Consider the following 15,276-nt stretch of genomic DNA (forward strand, 5'->3'; position numbering starts at 1 on the left):
ATTATGAGTTCAGCAAATGAAGTTTAAGGTAATATAAAAGGCCTAAAGAGCTCATATTTTATCCTATTTTTGTATGACTGACTATAATAAAATAACGTCATTTCCAATTCAGTACTTCACAGTGAAGATTTAGTTGAACAGTTAACACAATGTAATGTTTACAGAGTCAGAATCTTCTATAATAATTTTCTATAAGAATTAGTGCTCATAAATATCCAAACCTTGAAATGAAAAAATATCAAGTAAATAAATACAAATATATATTAAGCTATACATATAAAAATAAAGATTAAAATGAAATGTATTGAATTGTCTAATGATGCTATCGTGTCTTTTTTAAGGAAACAGCTGCTTTATAACTTCAAATATAATTTTTTTATATTTAAAAAAAAAATATGAGAACATTAAAGGGTAGCTAAATCTCCAACAGGGCGAAGCAGTAGCGCAGTTGGTAGTGCTGTCGCCTCACAGGTCGCTGGGTTGCTAGTTCGAGCCTCGGCTCAGTTGGCGTTTCTGTGTGGAGTTTGCATGTTCTCCCTGTGTTCGCGTGGGTTTCCTCCGGGTGCTCCGGTTTCCCCCACAATCCAAAGACATGCGGTACAGGTAAATTGGGTAGGCTAAATTGTCCGTAGTAAATGAGTGTGTGTGTGTGAATGTGCGTGTGGGTGTTTCCCAGAGATGGGTTGCAGCTGGAAGGGCATCCACTGAGTAAAAACTTGGTGTATAAGCTGGCGGTTCATTCTGCTGTGGTGACCCCGGATTAGTAAAGGGACTAAAGCGACAAGAAAATGAATTAATAAATCTAAAACTATTCAATGTCCTTTTCTGCAATATCTGAATTTATATTCTCCTTAGTCCTTAAACACAAATAAAGAATAAAACCAGTATTGCACTGTTATCTGACTTTTTTTTAACCACAGTATTACTTTATAATGATAGCTTTATCTTTTTTGCCTCTCTTTTAGCTGTTTTCATCGTCAGATTTATTGATTTAGTGGATCATCTGATTTCATTAATTGTCTCAGGACATTTTTCATTGAGCATGTGTAATAATCATCAATCTTGAATTCTTTTATTCACTCAATGACAATCCTATACCTGCCCATTCTAGTAGTTGGGCTCATGATGGGTGCTTGGTAAAATTACTAGGTCTGGCTCATCACTGTTAGCATCAAACTGGACCAGAAGTTGCTGCTGCTGAAGGGTTACAGTACAAGGAAAAAGTTTGGTATATAACAATGGTTTGCAGACATTGTTGTTTTGCACTTTTCCTAACTAGCTTTGCATTAACTTACCGGCCATTTCATCGTCTTCATGTGTTTTTGTACTCCCACTGTCAACAAAAAAAAAAACTCCTCAGCCTACTACATTTGCCCTCGTCAGTATCTAGAGCTTTTTTTTTTTTATTTCGGGCCTTTTCAGCACCACCTTTGTTCATTTTATAATACATTTTTCATCTCTTGCGTATGTCTTAAATGATTTGGCTGATGAGCAAGGTGCTGCAGTTGAAGTCGAATAATAATTACGTCTTCATTGACCTGCAGGCTGCATTCTTATCTTGGAACTGCGAGAAAATATATATAAAGAGTGTAGCTGCGGTAAAATAATAAAAAGAGTGAGGCTATGGTTAAAAAAAAAATAATGACAAATAAATAAATAAATGAATGAATAAAAAGTGCAACTGCTAAGAGTGTATAGGCAGAATGTGTCGGTGAAGTTTCAGCTCAAAATGCCCATCAGATCATTTATAATACCCTGTTGAAATAATCATTTTTGGGTGAAAGGGAACGCTGTTTTGAGTCTGTGCCTTTGAATGAACTAGTTCTCCCCGCCCCCTGTTCTGGCATGTGTGGTTCAGGATATCAGATAAAAAGCACAAGCATGGACAGCAATTACACTGATGAAGCAGAAACCCAAATACCACAGTGATCATGGTTATTTGATAGTTGTGGAGCTTATTCAGCCTTTCTTCAGCGATGAATGAGCCTCACACAAATGCTGTTACAAACTCTGCTGTGCGTGCTCAAACACACAGTTGTCTTTGCACATCTTATTGTAGCAAATGTTAGAGGAACATGAAGTAATGTCCACAAACTGGGATTCCTGATGTGTGATTGAAGTATCGTTGTTTATAGTTATGTACTGACATGCAGCTGTGGTTGTTAGAGAGGGGTCTGGATGCAGACCTGGTACAGTGCAATCTGAGCCGCATCCAATGCTTTTTGATGCGCTCACCTAACCCCAACCCTAACTCTAGCCGCTCTATTGAGTGCATTGTTTCTGACATTGCATCGCTAAGTGATGCAATCTCAGCTTGCATTATAAAGGCTGCATCCAGATACTATTGGGTGGTTAGAGAGTCTATGAATTACATAGTTATTTTACTGACTTTTCTTTATTAAAAGCCTGAATTGTATTAATGCTTATAATCAATCAATATCGGTAGTCAGGGATAACCACACCTTTACATCATAGTACCGCAGGTGGGCCTCAAAATAGCTTGGATTTGGGTCCTAGTTTAGTTTTTAAAATTGGTTTAAAAAGACCTGCGTTTGCTGTACACACTTTTCCTACACATATTTCCAACGGTTGATTTTGCATGATAGGAGACCTTTAAACATGTAAGAAGAGTCTTCATTACCAAGGGTAAGGGACAAACTTGTAAAATTTGTGTTCAAAAAACAGTTATCACAATATGGCTAAGTGTGGAAAAATAAAGTTCAAAAGGCTGTGATTATAGTTACTGAAGCATAAACAAGTATTGAATATCTATAATGTGTACTGTGAGGTGTTTAATATGTGTGCAACCATGTTGCCTTTTGAGGAAATGATCAGTCAGTTCTATAATAATAATAATAAACTATAATATAATATTAGAATGAATCTGAAATTGCAATACCATGTTAGAATGAATTTTAGTTATTAAACATTATAATTCAGATTTTTTTATATATTAATCTACTTTTTAATGATTTGAATTGGCTAATAAGTCGGTGTTTCATTTTATTATTATTTAAACTGTAAAGTTGCTAAAATTCTACATTCACTTTATGGCTAAGGGTGTTACTCAGTCATACCCATGCAGTGTTCATTTCATTTATGTTAAAATTAGATTAGAAATGTAATTTAGGTATTACCACCATCCTAACTTTAATGATATGCATTTGCAAATTAGGGCAGTATAGGTGTGTTAGATATGCTGAGTTAATTTTCACAATTGCAAAATATGTGTGCAAAAAACAGTCATCACAATATGGCTTACAGCACAGAAACATTATACAGCACAGAACCATTACCAGTCACATTTCTGCCACACTGTATGTGCTGTTCTGTATTCAATACTTGTATTGATATAGTTAGAATAAAATATCATATTTACACAAAAAAGATTTGGAAAAGAGCAAAACCACGTGGACTGGGCTTATCTGTGTTTTTTTTCTCTCTCTCTCTCTAAATTAATGCTTTTTAAATTGTTTTAAGCTGTGTATATCAACCATTAATGTGTTTAAGTTCTGAATAATGTTCTGAAACTTGCTACTGTTTGTAGTTTTATTTTTTCATTTTTGTTTTTGCATTATTATTTGCTTGTTTTTTAGTGCTTTCCTTTTGTCAAAATGATAATGAGGAATATAAAATCTAATATTACACCAAAGTTCTGTTTATTGAACCTATTTCATAAACTGCTTCTTAAGTCACATACCTATCAAGTGTTCTAGTTTATCATGAAATATGTAAGGGTAAAACCACAACAACTAGTGAATGAACCAATAAAATGGAGAAAATGAAATACAATAAAAGCTGCTGATTTTAGTCCAGGTTTATTCATTTCACAGGTTTAGAGGTGTGCTGAAGCAGGTTCCTTCAGCTTTGTTCACTCAGCTGCATCTTTGCCCTTGAATAAAAGGAGTAAACAAACACATGATCAGTATAAAACAAAATATATGACGTGATTGTTCCAAACTGTGTTAAGTCTAAAAACACATGAATCAAAAATAACCAATTACCTTTCCACTGTCACGGCTCTTGGCTCTGAGCTTGTTGACCTGGGACTCGGCAATGTCAGCGCGCTCCTCAGCCTCCTCCAGCTCATGCTGCACCTTCCTCAACTTGGACAGGTGAGAGTTGGCTTGTTCCTCCTGCAAAGTCACATACAACTGCATCAGTAAAAGAACATCTTGGAAGTTCACAGGTGTTTAAGTTCTCAAATGAGGAACTCACAGCTTCTTCAGACTGTCTCTTGTAAGCCTTGACCTTCAGCTGAAGCTTATCAACCAGATCCTGCAGCCTGTTGACGTTCTTCTTGTCCTCCTCAGTCTGTATATAGTGAACAGATTAATATGATCCATTTTAACAAACTTTAATTTTATGTTTACATGATCTAAACTTTTTCTTGGATGTCTTTACCTGGTAGGTGAGCTCCTTGACTCTCCTCTCATATTTGCGGACGCCTTTAACAGCATCAGCTCCACGTCTCTGCTCTGCCTCAACTTCACTCTCAAGCTCACGAACCTAAATAAAACACATTATTAAACTATTTTCTTAAATAAGTTTTGACTATGACTATTTCTGAGTGTTCCAACCTGATTTACTATTAACATGATAATGATTAAGATGAGAATAAAATCCTGCTTACTCTGGACTCCAGTTTCTGGAGTTGTTTCTTTCCTCCCTTCATGGCCAGATTCTCAGCCTCATCCAGACGATGCTGCAGGTCCTTGACTGTGACCTCAAGATTCTTCTTCATCCTCTCAAGGTGAGCACTGGTGTCCTGCTCCTTCTTCAGCTCCTCTGCCATCATTGCAGCCTTTTACATGAACACAAATCTCCATTAGACTCTTTTTTTTTTAATACACTTTGAAACTGTTGTTCTGTTGCTCACATCAGTGATGGCCTTCTTGGCCTTCTCCTCTGCATTTCTGGCTTCCTGTACAGTGTCTTCAACTTCACTCTGGATCTGAACAAGGTCAGCCTCAAGCTTCTTCTTGGTGTTCAGAAGACTCGTGTTCTACAACATGGAAGCAACAAGATAAATGTATTGGAAGATGCTTTCAACTATCTTAATGACATTGCGCAACAGAAAGCAAAAAACGAAGCCATTATGCTTTTACCTGAGAGTGCAGCAGCCCAACACGCTCACTGGCATCCACCAGCTCTTGTTCAGCCACTTTGCGTCCTCTCTCTGTCTGCTCCAGAGCAGCTCTTAGCTCTTCAATCTCAGACTGCATCAGAGTATTTCTGCGCTCCACCATGGCCACCTGCTCCTTCATGTCTTCCTGTCCTCTCACGGCATCATCAAGGTGCAGCTGGGCATCCTAAACACAACAACAGTTTTACAGTAAGCTTTTTGTGTGTTGTGTAGATTAAATTTGAGAAGAAATATATATATATATATATATATATATATATATATATATATATATATATATATATATATATATATATATATATATGCACCTAAAGAGAAAGACATACCTTGAGTTGTGCCTGAACATTTCTGAGCTGTTTCTGGGCCTCAGCAGCCTGGCGATTGGCATGGCTCAGCTGAATCTCCATCTCATTAAGATCTCCCTCCATCTTCTTCTTGATTCTCAGAGCATCATTCCTGCTCCTGACCTCAGAGTCCAGAGTGCTCTGCATGGAATCAGTAATTCTCTGACTGTTCCTCTTGATCTGCTCGATCTCCTCATCCTTTTCTGCAAGCTTCCTGTCGATCTCACTCTTGACCTGGTTTAGCTCAAGCTGGACACGAAGAATCTTGGACTCCTCATGCTCCAGAGTGCCCTATGACAAAGATAAATAATTTATAGTATAAAATGTTTTAGAGATAACCCCATATAAATCTCCATCTCCGGATACTCACTTCAGCCTCCTCCAGGGCAGTCTGAATCTCTGCCTTCTCAGTCTCCACTGCCTTCTTGGACTTCTCCAGCTCATGGATGCTCTTACCAGTCTCACCTAATTGCTCTGTCAGATCTGAAATCTCCTCTGTAGAATGAAAAATAAAATTTGTATCACAAAGAACATGCATTCATCAGATTTTTTATTTTAACTGTTCGATTCTTACGCTGCAGATTCTTGTTCTCTCTCTTGAGGGTCTCCAGCTGATCCAGAGTCTCCTCATAGGAGTTCTTCATCTTGAACAGCTCAGTGCTGAGTGAACGAGCTTCTTTCTGGGCACCTTCCAGCTCTGCCTGACCTTCCTCATATTTCTGCTTCCATTCTGCCAGGACCTTTAGGGTGGAATATATCGGGTTTGTTCAACTTATATTCTCCAGAAGAAAGCTAATACTACTTTCTGAAATAGAACATCACATCACAACATGACTCCAAATTTAACCTTGTCAAAGTTCCTCTGCTTTTTGTCAAGGTTGGCAGCCAAAGCGTTGGCTCTCTCCACATCAATCATGAGGTCCTCCACTTCACCCTGGAGTCTTTGTTTGGTCTTCTCCAGAGATGCACATTTGGAGTTCACTGCCTCAATTTGTTCCTCTGCCTCTTGCAGACGCTGAGCCAGCTTCTTCCTGTTAAAGATTTCACGGTCATAAATAAAAATGCATGCAGTCACCCAAATTTAAAAAAAAAAAACGAAGTCTCATTTCTTTTGAAGTTCATACTTGGACTCTTCAAGTTCTTCTGTGCGCTGGATGGCATCAGTTTCATATTTGGTTCTCCACTGAGCAACCTCACTGTTGGCCTTTGACATTCCCCGCTGCAGCTCAGCCTTTGCCTCCTGCTCTTCCTCAAACTGCTCACGGAGCAGGTCGCAGTCATGACGGGCTGATTGTACAGCATGGGCCAGTGCATTCTTAGCCTAGAAGGCAAAGTCACATACTATTAACCTGGCTCTATAGTAAATGTGGGATATATAAATGTATATTTAATATTGTATTACCTTAACCTCCTCTTCAATCTGTCTCTTAAGCTCCTCAATTTGCTGAGTGAAAGCCTGTTTTCCTCTTGTGAGCTGAGAAACCAGAGCTTCCTTCTCCTCAAGCTGACGGCCAAACTCACCTTTTAAGATTTACATTGTTGTGTCAGATTAGTACAGTAACTCTATTAGCTAATATCAAACATATTCTTTGTAATTAATAGTTTATCAGTTGACTACTGAATTTTTTAAAATTGTGTTTGCTGAAATATGACTTCGTTTGACTAATAAATTATCCTTTTTCTTGATTAATCATTGACATAAATAAAAAAAAATGCATATTGTTCATTGTCATCATAAGTTACCATTTTCAGTTTGAAGTCTTGCTCTTTGAGCACTGAGATCATTTATCTGGCGAAGGTTCTCATCATTCTTGGACTTAATTTCACTAAGTTGGTCCTCAAGTGTGCGGCACATCTTCTCAAGATTGGCCTGTAAAAATGAAGTTATTTGATTGTTATAAATTTGAACCAAATTAAAAAAATACTTAATTTACAATTCTTCAACAATTCTCAAACCTTTGCTTTGGCAACAGCCTCCATGTTGCTGGAAAGATCATCGATCTCCATTTTGTATTCACTCTTCTCTTTCTCAAGCTTCTGCTTGACACGCTGCAGGTTGTCGATTTGCTCTCCCAGCTCGGCCACACTGTCTGCCTGCTTCTTGCGCAGGGCAGCAGCAGTAGCTTCATGCTGAAGGGTGGACTCTTCAAGATCACGACGCAGCTTCTGGAATTCAGCTTCACGCTTCTTATTCATCTCAATCTGAGCAGCAGTGGCTCCTCCAGCCTCCTCAAGCCTCTCACTGATCTCCTCAAGTTCCCTGGAAAGATCGGCTCTCTGCTTCTCAACCTTGGCACGAGCAGCACGCTCAGCCTCAATCTCTTCCTCCAGTTCCTCAATGCGAGCCTATGGATTCAGACAATAATAAAGCCTGTTTAGTCTTTGTTTCATCTTTGCCTTTAACATTGTTTTTAATACATTTTAATTAAAAAAAAATGTACCTGAAGCTCCTTGATCTTCTTCTGGAGCTGAGCACCCAAAGATTGTTCATCTTCAATCTTGCTGAGGAGCTGGCTTGTTTCAAAGTCTTTCCTGTGTGTAAAATAGGAAAACGTTATGTGTGATTTGAAAACAAATTAACAATCACTCTAATATAGAATTTACAAAGAATCCCTACTTCTTCAGCTTCTCTTCAGACTGCTGCTTGTCATTCTCCAGGTCCATGATGGACTCTTGAGCCAATTTCAGGTCTCCTTCAAGCTTTCTCTTGGCTCTCTCCAGGTCCATACGGAGCTTCTTCTCTTGCTCAAGGGAACCTTCCAGCTAAGTTATTTGTAAAGTTGACATGACATTAATTAGGTGCACAAATTATTATTAGATCGTTATGATTCATTTTAAAATCAATAGCAATATGTCTAATACATTGTTATTTTAATATTTATTCCATACCATTATTCGTGTGGTATGAACAAATACTAAAATAATAACCCCATGACAACAACTTACATCATCAACTTGCTGCTCAAGCTTTGTCTTGGATTTGGTCAGGGTGTTGACTTTGTCCTCCTCAGCCTGGAGATCATCCAGAGTCTGCTGATGTGCCTCTTGGAGGGCTTTCTTCTCCTTTGTAAGCTTACCAATGCTCTCATCTTGAGCTGCCATTTCCTCTGTCAAGTTCTTGACCTGTGTGATTATTTGTATCAAATATATTTAGTAATGTTTTATTTATTATTTGCATAATCAAAAGATGACAGATTATGTCTAAAAAAAAAAAAACCTTATTCTCAGTGGCATGTTTCTCCTTTTCCACTTTAGCCAAGGTGAGCTCCAGGTCATCAATGTCCTTCTTCAGCTCAGAGCACTCGTCCTCCAGTTTCCTCTTCTTGGCTGTCAGTTCAGCATTGATTTCTTCCTCATCCTCCAGTCTCTCAGTTGTCTCTTTGAGTTTAGCCTCAAGCTGGATTTTGCTCTTGATCAGACCCTCACATCTTTCCTCAGCATCTGAGAGATTCTCTGATTCCTGTTAAGAAAGCACATTGTTCTGTTATTGCAAACCAATTTGAATGGAGATGAAATTGAGTTTATTAAATTAAGAATACTCACAGAAGCCACTGCCAGCTGCAGATCATTTTTCTCTTGCAGCAGTGCCACCATCTTCTCTTCCAGCTCCTTCTTTTTAGCTTCAGCCTTGGCTAGATCTTCTTTGCATTTGACAAAGTCCTCTTTCATGGTTGCCAGCTCTTTCTCAGTCTCAGCACTCTTCAGCAGAGGCTTAATCTTGTAGTATACCTTCATCCATGGCCAGTGTTTGACATTCATGAATGAGCGGACATTGTACTGGATGGTGTAAATTGCATCTCTAATGAAACAATTTAGATGATTACATGTTAGAACTATTGCTTAAATTACTATTTAATAGCTTGGAAAGCTTTTTTTCTGCTGTATATAATTTTTTGTTGATAAGTTATGAGTATTTGTTGTTTGTAATTAAATCACTAACAAGGTTTGTACCAAATTAATTACATAATTAATTGAATCAGAGGTATGTATCTATCATGCTTTTCCTTACCTCCTCTCCATCATCTTTACAAACTCTCTCCTCATCAGGTAAGCACGGCAGAGAGCCTGAGTCATTGTGACCAGACTAGCCAGTTTCTCATCACGCATCTCCTCAAGAGTACCCAGAAGACCAGCTTTGAAGAACACCTGAATTCAGAATATGTCACAGGATATTGATTTATACACAGTGAGCTTGTTTAAAAACTCATGATTACTGAATGTTTCACTTGCTGTAGATCAAAATATGAACCTTTGTGTGTCCAAATCTGTACTCGTCATGATTAACATCAATAGATCCCAGGAGTTTCTCGCTGGCCTTCTTGTTGTCAATGAACTGTCCTTCTGGGATAACACTGGCATTCAGCACCTTGTATCTGTGGAAAATTCGACAGTGGTTTATAACCTTTAATTAACAGACTCTTACAGTAAATTACATTTTTATGAAGTCACATTTACCTCTGCTTGAAGTCAGCATAGAGGATTCTGCTGGGGAAACCCTTTCTGCAGATTCTGATACCCTCCAGTACACCGTTACACCTCAGCTGGTGGATAACCAGGAAGTTCTCCATAAGACCTATAAGAAACAGTTTACTCTATGATGTTGGTAATTTTTAGCATTATAGTGATCAATATTACATGCTGTGTTCATGTCAACACATCTGTCCCTTTATTTATTTACCTGGAGTCTTGGACTCATTGGGAATCAGACAACGCACAAAGTGAGGGTGAGTGCTCCTCAAGTTGGTCATGAGCTTGCCCAAGTTCTCCTGTTTAGTCATAAAAAGTTTTAGATTTTGTATTCACATTCTTAGTTTTTGATGTATTATTTCTTAAGAAAAAATCATTTCAATGTATTCAGCTTTGATAATTGTTTGCATTTGGTCTCAAAACAAAAATGAAACATATACCCTAAACTGGGAAGACACAGTCTGCATGGAACCACCCTTCTTCTTTCCTCCCTTCTTTCCGCCGCCAGTCTCTATTAATTTAATGGGAAAAAAGCATGTATTGTAATTAACAGAAAGAGTAACAATTGTAAATTTGACTCAAAGTTAAACTGATGTTGCTTAATTACCCTCAACAACAGGTGGGTAGAGAGTAGCCAGCAGTTTGACAGATGATTTCTGGTACAGCTGCACAACAGACTCGTTCAGTGGATCCTTGTTCTTGTCCAGCCAGCCAGAAATGTTGTAGTCCACAGTTCCAGCATAGTGGACCAGGGAGAAGTGGGCCTCAGCCTTGCCTTTGGCAGGCTTTGGTTTCTGGAAAGCATTGCACTTGCCAAGATGCTGATCATACAGCTTGTTCTTGAAGGAAGTGTCTGTAGCCTTGGGGAACATGCACTCCTCTTCAAGGATGGAGAAGATACCTAAGGGCTGTTTATAAAAGAAGGTTGTTTGTTAATAAGAATTGAATGAATCTGAGAATAGACAATGGAAACAAATACATAAACCAGTAAAAACCTTCTCAATGAGCTCAATGCAAGCGGCCAAGTCCATGCCGAAGTCAATGAACTCCCAAACAATGCCCTCCTTCTTGTACTCCTCTTGTTCCAGCACAAACATGTGGTGGTTGAAAAACTGTTGCAGTTTCTCATTAGTGAAGTTGATGCACAGCTGCTCCATGCTGTTGAACTAGAGAAGAAACAGGATTACTTACTGACTACTGAATATGTCTCAGTTTGAAGTATAAAGAAATGAAAGAATCCTTCTTACATCAAAGATCTCAAAGCCAGCAATATCCAGCACACCAATGAAGAAATTTCTTTGTTGTTTTGTGTCCAACATCTGGTTGATACGAACGACCATCCACAAGAACATCCTCTCATAGATAGATTTGGACAAGGCGCTAACAGAGTTGTACACCTGTAAGTTGAACAAAGTTACAGTTGTATCAGAATGTTAGCTTTATATATATATAAATCTAGTGATAACTAGTTAGATGAGTTTCTAATAAAAGACAACAGCATGCTGAAAATGTTACTACATACCTGTGGTACAGTCTGTCCTTTGGTCACAAACTCATTTCCGACCTTGACTCTGGGGTAGCACAAAGCCTTCAGCATATCAGCAGAGTTCAAACCCAGAAGGTAACCAATTTTGTCAGCCTCTGCAATACAAACATTTGAAAATATGATTCCTTTTCTTGCCTTGAATAATCAACCATTTTTGCTTATAAACAGAAACAATGATCTGCATGGGATGACACACATTAGTGCATCTGAGTCTCACCCTCTGTGCCGTCAGGCTCTGCCTGCTCCTCACGCTGCTTCTGCTTGAACTTCATGTTACCATGATGAAGCACAGCTCCAGTGAACTTGTAGATGCCCATTTTCTCTTCATTATTGAAGCCCAGAATGTCAATAGCAGTCTGGAGATTACAGAGAAGAATGAGACCCACGATCTGTCATATCTATATAGAATATATCAATAATCAAACATTGACTCACATCAGTAGCAACCAGCTCCTCTTTATCATCAATGCTTGCCACTGTGATCTGACCCTGACTGCACATGGGGAAGTCATAGGGGTTGGTGGTGATGAGCGTCATTTCTGTAAAATAAGAGCAGAACATTTATTATGCAGTTTTACAATATTACATTTACAATTACATGCACTGAATAAAATATGTGCATCTACCAATCAGCTCAGGCTTGTGGTTGGTCATCATCTGGTAGAAGATGTGGTAGCCTCTCTCATCTGGAAGCTGGAATGTCACTCTAGATTTCTCCAGCAGATCTGTTGAGAGAATCAACTTGAGTCACAATCATCTGAAGAGTGACAGACAAAGACAGATTAAATCACGTCCACCTACATGTCTCAATGTCAGCACTAGCCAGTTTTCCAGATGTGCCGAAATGGATTCTGATGAATTTACCCTGTTTTAAACATAATAACAAAACAATAATAACAACAATTAGAATCAAAATAAAACCAATTTATAGAAAAACCAACTGATTAAGATTTGACTTACAAAACGAGAGGAGTTGTCATTTCTCACAGTCTTGGCATTACCATAAGCCTCAAGCAGAGGGTTGGCAGCAATGATCTGATCCTCAAGAGAGCCCTGTGTTGTACGGCAAGGTTTCATAAATTTTCTAATTCATTTCTAAACACTGCTTTCAGAATATTTTCTATATATATATTTTTATCTCATGCCTGCATTTTGCCAGAAGCTTGCTCTTTCTTCTTTTCAGGGCCCTGAACTGCAACAGTGGCAAAGTACTGAATGACACGTTTGGTGTTCACAGTCTTTCCAGCACCAGATTCTCCACTGGTTTATGAGAGACAAGAAGACAGAAGGTGATAAGACATGTAGAAGTTGCACCAGAGGAAAATAAACCTGTTCTCAGCATCTCTATTAGATTAGATACATACGTAATCAGGACAGACTGGTTCTCTCTGTCTGTAAATGCAAAGGTAATAATGTTTTAGCAATTGTTTTGTTAAAATGATGAATGTGAACTTGTGTGTAATTCAGATCTTGTAAATGAGATCTCACCAGTCAGCATGAACTGATAGGCGTTGTCAGAGACAGAGAAGATGTGGGGTGGAGCCTCCATACGCTTCTTGCCTCTGTAGGCAGCAACCACTTCTGCGTCATACACTGGGAGCCACTTGTAGGGGTTCACAGTGGCGCAGAACAGCCCAGAGTAGGTCTGAAATGAGGAGAGAAGTGGTCAGATGGCAAACACACAGACTAAATGTCTTGAAGTGCTGTTGTAGGTTGTTTCAGAACTTACGTAGATCATCCATGCTGCATAACGCTCTTTGAGGTTATACAGCACAGAGGGTTCATTGAGATGGGTCATCATGGCCATGTCCTCAATCTTGTCAAACTTGGGAGGATTCATTGGGTGGACATCATCCTCCTTAACAACTTTCTCCTATAAAAGTCATACAGTCAATAATAGATTTATCAAGACTGTGTTATTGTAATAATAATTTATTTTAATCATTCTGAAATGTAAAAAAAATTACCTCCTTAGTGTCAAGTGTAATAACAGTGACTTTGCCACCATCTTTGCTCTTGATTGTTCCCTTGACGTACAGCTCTTTGTCATCAACCACATAACAAGCGGTTTTGGCATCAAAGGGTTTGTTCTGAGCCTCAACTCTCTCCTTCTCAGGCTTACGGAGGTAAATGGCAGCCTTGCCATAAACGGCCATCTCCGCGTCAGTACTCATGATGGCGGCTTACTTCTAAATTTAAAGATTGTCACAATCATCAAAAAATTATTAAAGTTACAGTTAGGTTAAAATCCCTTAACTTACTTTAAATATATTTGATTTACTACTTAAGGTTACTTATTAACTTACAGATTTCAGCTCCAACTATAATCAAGGACACTTGAGCAAACTAATAAGGTCTTCAAACCTACTAGCAAGTTACAGGTACATAGGATTGAGGAGGATTTGAACTAAACTCTACAGATTTATGCACAGAGAACTGTAGTTTAAAGCATGGATATTGCTTATATATATATATATATATATATATATATATATATATATATATAAATGTCTTTATTCCTACACAGCACCAGAGCACTAATGCATTTTATGTTTAATTTTAATACAATTTTTTGCATATTTACCTGACCACACTCCCACAGTTTCTGATGAAATTCTGCAACACTGCAAAACACACAGTAATATGTAAACTTTATTACAAACAATTGATAGTTATCAAATAACATCCCTTATTTTTTTTTAAAAAAACTGCATATTTTCTGAAGAAAAAAAAAAACTGTGTAAACTCACCACAATCAAGCCTGGCTGATCTTCTGAACGCAGAGATCTCCAGTCCAGCTCAAGCTCTTTATACTGTACTTGAATTGCAAGCAGTGCAGAAGTTAAATATGTCATGTACCAAATATGGCTAAAGGTGGAGTTTGCAAACATACTTGGGGACCACAAAATGGAAACAATTTTTTTTAAAGAGTTAACTGTGAGATAATATATATATATATATATATATATATATATATATATATATATATATATATATATATATATATATATATATATATATATATATAGATTACAGATGACCTTTAAGGTGATACACATTGTATCTGTAAACATGAAACAGAAAACAAAAGATTAAAAATGATTCAAGGTATAGTCTATTTCTTGATGAGATTGCCTGTATAAGGTTACATTGATCAAAACTAAATAAATCACGTTATATATTTAGATCATTACGTTATGGCTGATTATTTTTCAAAATGTGCAAAATTAGTTGATTTTAGAATGCGATTGTTTTCTATAATTTGGCATTTTTATTAAACTCTCGTTGGCACTGCTAAATCATTTAGATTTTTGAAACTTTTAAAGAGTTTGTTTGAGTTTACATTCCATAGACAAGCATGTGCAAGGGTCACATCTATTGTTTTGTCTTACATGTTACAAAAGTTATGATTTTATAAGAATGACTGTTCGAAATTGTTCCAGTACAAATGCACTGTAACCTTTTGTTCATTTTAGTTAGTTTAGTTTAAATTCAGAATTCTTAGATTCATTTCATTTATAAGACAGATCAACAGATCGACCAGTGGACTTGACAGTGATTTTAGAAACATTTGTGACATTGCAGTGATATAATATTCTGTGCTTTCAGTCCTGCTTTTATTTATTAATAGATAGGACACAACAGGTGAAGTTTATTTCAGTATTGTCTAATGTAGCAACATGCAGTACAGAGACTGGTGTGTGAAAATTAATTATTATACAAGTGAGTGTATCAGTCAGCAGTCAAATCTGTACACTCTGAACCTTTCTGTT

At 37.6% G+C, this 15,276-nt stretch overlaps 1 protein-coding gene across 2 annotated transcripts; it reads right to left on the reverse strand.

The window, feature by feature from the left end:
* Positions 1-3,799: 3,799 nt before the first annotated feature.
* myhz1.1 (myosin, heavy polypeptide 1.1, skeletal muscle) lies at positions 3,800-14,322 on the reverse strand. Of its 2 annotated transcripts, NM_001115089.2 has the most exon segments (41): positions 3,800-3,892; positions 4,005-4,136; positions 4,219-4,314; positions 4,405-4,509; positions 4,634-4,804; positions 4,880-5,005; positions 5,109-5,312; positions 5,473-5,781; positions 5,861-5,985; positions 6,065-6,230; positions 6,338-6,521; positions 6,615-6,811; positions 6,893-7,011; positions 7,234-7,360; positions 7,447-7,836; positions 7,932-8,022; positions 8,108-8,253; positions 8,437-8,613; positions 8,708-8,950; positions 9,034-9,289; positions 9,500-9,636; positions 9,740-9,863; positions 9,946-10,063; positions 10,169-10,256; positions 10,398-10,468; positions 10,565-10,865; positions 10,953-11,123; positions 11,205-11,354; positions 11,480-11,598; positions 11,721-11,859; positions 11,939-12,042; positions 12,130-12,228; positions 12,305-12,368; positions 12,464-12,556; positions 12,649-12,763; positions 12,868-12,895; positions 12,992-13,148; positions 13,233-13,376; positions 13,471-13,692; positions 14,088-14,127; positions 14,254-14,322. In NM_001115089.2, coding segments are annotated over 39 exon segments (5,814 nt in total). In that variant the 5' UTR covers positions 13,678-13,692; positions 14,088-14,127; positions 14,254-14,322; the 3' UTR covers positions 3,800-3,871.
* Positions 14,323-15,276: the final 954 nt, after the last annotated feature.

Source organism: Danio rerio, chromosome 5 (genome assembly GCF_052040795.2).
Source record: "Danio rerio strain M-AB ecotype USA chromosome 5, GRCz13ab, whole genome shotgun sequence".
Taxonomy (NCBI): Eukaryota; Metazoa; Chordata; class Actinopteri; order Cypriniformes; family Danionidae; genus Danio; species Danio rerio.